Raw genomic sequence first — 5,000 nt, forward strand, 5'->3', positions numbered from 1 at the left:
CCTTACTTACTAATAATGAGTCTTTACTACATTATTACAGATGTTACATAAGTAATACGACAATATACATAAAACATTAAATAAGTATTGTATGTATAGAGAATTATGTATTAAGTGTATCGAAATAAAATATATACAAATGATTTTCGTGCTTCAGTTTAAAATAAAGTGAACAGAACAAATCAGTTTGTAAAAGAAAATAAGTTGTGTTTAGATATATTTGATATAATAAGTAGTTAGCGTTAATAAATATTTTACTGTACCGTGATGTAAAGTAAAGTATTAACACTAAATTAGGGAATATTTATTATCAAAGAAACATATTGCTGTGATCATAAAAGTAGTCTTCTACCTAATATTCTAGAAAGGTATTTCTAAGAAGAACTCTTTAAATCATTCCTAATCGCTTTTATTAGTTGGGCCATAAAATAAATATCAAAACACCAAATTTCCACATACATAATAGTGTAAATGCGATTTTTTTTTTCAATTCGAACGAATTTGCTTTTTTCATGAAAGTTGAGGTCCTGAAAAGGACCGATTTATAGTTTTTTTTTTCAACCTTACGTAAAGCAAAATACTTGTCAGTTTTCTTTGGCAATAAAAATAAATATCAAAACACCAAATTTCCACAATTATGGATAAGTGCACTCATTAAATCTTCCATACAGTGATCTTTAGGAATTTTTTTAAATTTTATACGATGTTTTACATACAGAATAGGTAGCGGGTAAGTTATTTATTTATTATTATTAGATTAAGGAATCAGCAGCGACCTACCTATACGTCATAATAACCACATACGAACGAATTTGCTTTTTTTATGAAAGTTGTGGTCCTGAAAAGGACCGATTTATAGTTTTTTTTCCAACTTGACGTAAAGCAAAATACTTATTTAGCTTTGTTGTCAGTTTTCTTTGGCAATAAAACAGCTTGGATATTTGGCAGTACACCACCTTGAGCGATAGTAACACCGGAGAGTAGTTTGTTCAATTCTTCGTCATTACGGATAGCTAACTGTAAATGTCTTGGGATTATCCTAGTTTTCTTGTTGTCCCTGGCTGCGTTACCGGCCAATTCCAATACTTCAGCTGCAAGGTATTCCATCACTGCTGCCAAGTAGACGGGAGCACCGGCACCAACTCGTTCAGCATAGTTGCCCTTGCGAAGTAAACGATGGATACGGCCTACAGGGAACTGAAGTCCGGCACGGCTAGAGCGAGTCTTTGCCTTTCCTTTAACTTTGCCTCCTTTGCCACGACCCGACATATTCGAATATAAAACTTGTTGAAATTAAAACGACGACTACGACGTGCTCTGACCGCTACAGATGCTCGCAGTTTAATGATTTTAAGTTCAGCGTGTCTACGTTTTTAAGCGAGTCATAAGTCGATTTACGAGCTGTCTGCTTGGTACGGGCCATTATTTAATAATAACTCGGAGACACTGAACTAACCTTACGGCGTCTACTGTGAGAATGAAACGCACCAAAATTCGACCACGGAGTTTTGTTGATTCGTGATGCCACCCGATTGGTCAGTTCGTACTTTAAAGGAGCGGGGCTACAAAAAGCACAAAACCGAGCAAATTTTTTGGGGCGACGGCAGTTGTCTTTTTCGATACGTTCGGTGAACTACTACTACTAGTATAACGGTTCAAAATGACTGGCAGAGGAAAAGGTGGTAAAGGATTGGGAAAAGGAGGCGCAAAACGTCATCGTAAAGTTCTTCGTGATAACATCCAGGGTATTACCAAGCCAGCTATCAGAAGATTGGCGAGGCGTGGTGGAGTCAAGCGTATTTCTGGCTTGATCTACGAAGAGACCCGTGGTGTATTAAAGGTTTTCCTTGAAAACGTGATCAGGGACGCAGTCACCTACACCGAACACGCCAAGAGGAAAACTGTTACCGCCATGGACGTAGTTTATGCCTTAAAACGTCAAGGACGCACTTTGTACGGTTTTGGAGGTTAAACTGAGAAGTTCTTGTCCGTTGTTAAGAACGGTGGACAAAACAAACAAATATATAAAAAAAAACGGTTCTTTTCAGAACCACAAAATAAAAAAACAAAGAAAATTCGTGCTTACCGTTTTATCATCTTGAGCATATAATTATCGTTAGTCAATTATAGAAAATGAAAAATTATATATATTTTTTTCTCCTCTTTTGTAAAAAAAAAAAAAATAAAAATGCGTAGATAAACTTAGCGGAACGTGTATTACTATGGGTCTAGAGTAAACATTTATTTAAATTATTGAGATCACGTTGCCATATAGTTTTCTGTAGTAAACTCTTTCTAATGCGAGAGGATACGATACGATTTTTTTTTTTTACTTATTTCGTTCTCAAAAGAGAGTATCCGTATCAAGCAAACAGACAAAGCTTTTTTTTTTTTAAACAAGATGCTAATATTCAATATTAACTCCAATAATATATGTTTCTTTTTTTTTTAAATAACTTTCTTAAACACTGAAGAAGAAAATACTTACATTATTGTTGTTGACAAATTTATGGTGCCACTTTGCTTGAAGTTGTAGTGACGTCCCAACCATTATGATACTTTATCTGTTCAAATACTTAAAAAATGTTTGCCACAAACTTTTCTATATTTAAAGGAGACACCGCAGTATCATATACTTAAACCCTAGATCGTTAAGTTTATTAAACAGTTAAGAATAACGATATAAAAGTGAAAAGTTTTAGTAGAAAATCAGAAACCTTTAACTTTGACGGTCGCGTTTTCCTATCACTACGAGCCACATGTACCGTTAAATGCATTAAAGATATTCCTAAATCTCTTAAGAGGCGACTTCTCGGTCAATTTCTGTTGAAAATGTAGCAAAAATATTAAAAATAAGCAATTTAATACAGACGGGCAAACAGGTAAAAGGTATAAACGAAGCAGTAGAGAATCCAGCGCCGAGAGCGGACCGTTCACTCCTCCCTCCGTCCGATTTGATGTATACCCAAGTCGACATTGGACGCCTTGTTTATTCTCACTCCGACAGTGCCAGGGTGAAGTTATAGTCGAGCGATTTTTTTCGTAGTCACCGTTGTTTCATCGTTAGTGTTATTGACCACCGAAGTTAAATTACATAATGGCCGATACCGAGTCAGTACCAGTAGCTTCTGCCCCACCAGCTAGTTCGCCAGCAAAAAAGGAGAAAAAAGCTAAAGCTAAGCCAACTCATCCACCAACTTCCGAGATGGTAAACAATGCCATCAAAGGCCTTAAAGAAAGAGGAGGATCGTCCCTACAAGCAATCAAAAAATATATCGCCGCCAATTACAAGGTAGATGCTGAAAAAGTGGCACCGTTTATAAAGAAGTATCTAAAGTCTGCTGTAGTGTCTGGTGCTTTAGTGCAAACTAAAGGAAAAGGTGCCTCCGGCTCTTTCAAGCTTCCTACCTCCGGTACTCCAGCCGCAAAACAAGGAGCCGCTGGTGAAAAGAAAAAGGCAGCATCTAGGAAGAAGAGTCCTGCGAAAAAAGCCACCGGTGAAGCGGCATCTGCTGCTAAACCAAAGGCGAAAAAGGCAGCATCTCCCAAGGTAGCCGCTAAGAAACCTGCCGGCGATAAGAAGGGTAAAAAGACCACCAGCGGAGAGAAGAAAGTGACGAAGACTGCTGCCGCCGCTACTTCTGCCGCTGTAGCTGCAGTCAAGCCAAAGTCACCGTCGAAAGCTAAGAAATCAAATAAGGCCGGTCCAACTAAGAAGCCCAAGGCTCCTAAGCCAAAAACGGCAAAGGCTCCAGCTGCCAAGGCAAAAAAAGCCGCTTCTCCCAAAAAGAAGAAGTAAATTGAACCATTGTTATGACTTCTTGCACTCAGTGCATTAACGAAATCGGTTCTTTTCAGAACCACAAATTTTTTTAAAAAGAAAATTCGTATTGCATTTTTATTATACAAACTAAATTTAACTATTTATTTTAGATCACACGAAAAATTTTAGGAACCGATACATATTTTAATACGCACTCCTACATTTTTCTTCTCAAACTTAGTTAGTATTCACTTACAAATGTCAACCGCTAGTTATATCGGTAGAAGCCCCTAGTTTGTTACTTAATACCCTTTGAATAATGTTCACTGTGATGACCTACTAGTCATTCTTTTAAAAACCTCTAGTTTTTTTCCTCGTGAACTATTTTTAACTTAACCCACTAGTAACTTTTTTAGAAACCCCTAGTTGTTTCATGATAAACTTTATATTTAAACTACAAGGATTACATACATATCACTGGTATAGTATTTTCTTAGCATCCGCTAGTTTTGCTCTTCAGACACTGAAGAATTATCTTTTATGTACGATGAGCTACTAGTCATTTTTGTTAGAAACCCCTAGTTTGTTTTATTAACTTCAAACTGTTTAACTACAAAGATCCGACAACCCACTAGTTTTTTTTTTTTTTTGACTAACCGCTAGTTGCTTCCTTCATACGCTTCGAATTAGCTTCCAAGTATTATAAACTACTAGTAATTTTTTTTAGACAGACACCTCTAGTTTTCATTATCATAAACTGACTTTTTAACTACAAAGATCCGACAACCCACTAGTTTTTTTTTTTTTACCAACCGCTAGTTGTGTTCCTTCATACGCTTTGGATTTGCTTCAATTTATGATGACCCACTGGTAACTTTTTTTACAAACCCCTAGTTTCTTTATTCATACGTACACTTTTACATATAAGGTACGACAGCCTCCTAGTTATATATTTATCTAAAGAGACGACCAATCAATCCGTCGCTCGATAAATTTTTACATCACTGGTATGATGATCCTAGTAATTTTTTTTAGACGCCCCTAGTTTTTTTTTATCACAAACTTTTTAATTACAAAGATCGGACAACCTACCAGTATTTTTTTACCAACCGCTAGTTGCTTCCTTCATACGCTTTGGATTTGCTTCAATTTATGACGACCCACTAGTAATTTTTTTTACAAACCCCTAGTTTGTTTATTCATACATCCACTTTCACATATAAAGGACGACAGCCTC

The 5,000-nt window shown here is 36.4% G+C and overlaps 3 protein-coding genes across 3 annotated transcripts in view; 2 read left to right on the plus strand and 1 right to left on the minus strand.

Annotated features, from left to right (window-relative positions):
* The window catches only part of LOC126749680 (histone H2A), a 1,940-nt gene extending 590 nt beyond the window's left edge, over positions 1-1,350 (minus strand). Inside the window, exon 1 of the mRNA XM_050459372.1 lies at positions 1-1,350. This exon is cut by the window's left edge and continues 590 nt beyond it. Coding sequence (XP_050315329.1) covers positions 892-1,269 — 378 coding nt within the window. The 5' untranslated portion in view covers positions 1,270-1,350 and the 3' untranslated portion in view covers positions 1-891.
* A 255-nt stretch (positions 1,351-1,605) lies between these two features.
* On the plus strand, positions 1,606-2,050 carry LOC126749687 (histone H4). The gene has a single exon (XM_050459380.1). It carries the CDS (start codon positions 1,661-1,663, stop codon positions 1,970-1,972), a length of 312 nt encoding a protein of 103 aa, XP_050315337.1. The 5' UTR covers positions 1,606-1,660; the 3' UTR covers positions 1,973-2,050.
* A 926-nt stretch (positions 2,051-2,976) lies between these two features.
* Positions 2,977-3,920, plus strand: LOC126749673 (histone H1A, sperm-like). The gene has a single exon (XM_050459364.1). It carries the CDS (start codon positions 3,098-3,100, stop codon positions 3,797-3,799), a length of 702 nt encoding a protein of 233 aa, XP_050315321.1. The 5' UTR covers positions 2,977-3,097; the 3' UTR covers positions 3,800-3,920.
* The last annotated feature ends 1,080 nt before the right edge of the window (positions 3,921-5,000 follow it).

This window comes from Anthonomus grandis, unplaced genomic scaffold (assembly GCF_022605725.1).
Source record: "Anthonomus grandis grandis unplaced genomic scaffold, icAntGran1.3 ctg00000501.1, whole genome shotgun sequence".
In the NCBI taxonomy this organism is placed as follows: Eukaryota; Metazoa; Arthropoda; class Insecta; order Coleoptera; family Curculionidae; genus Anthonomus; species Anthonomus grandis.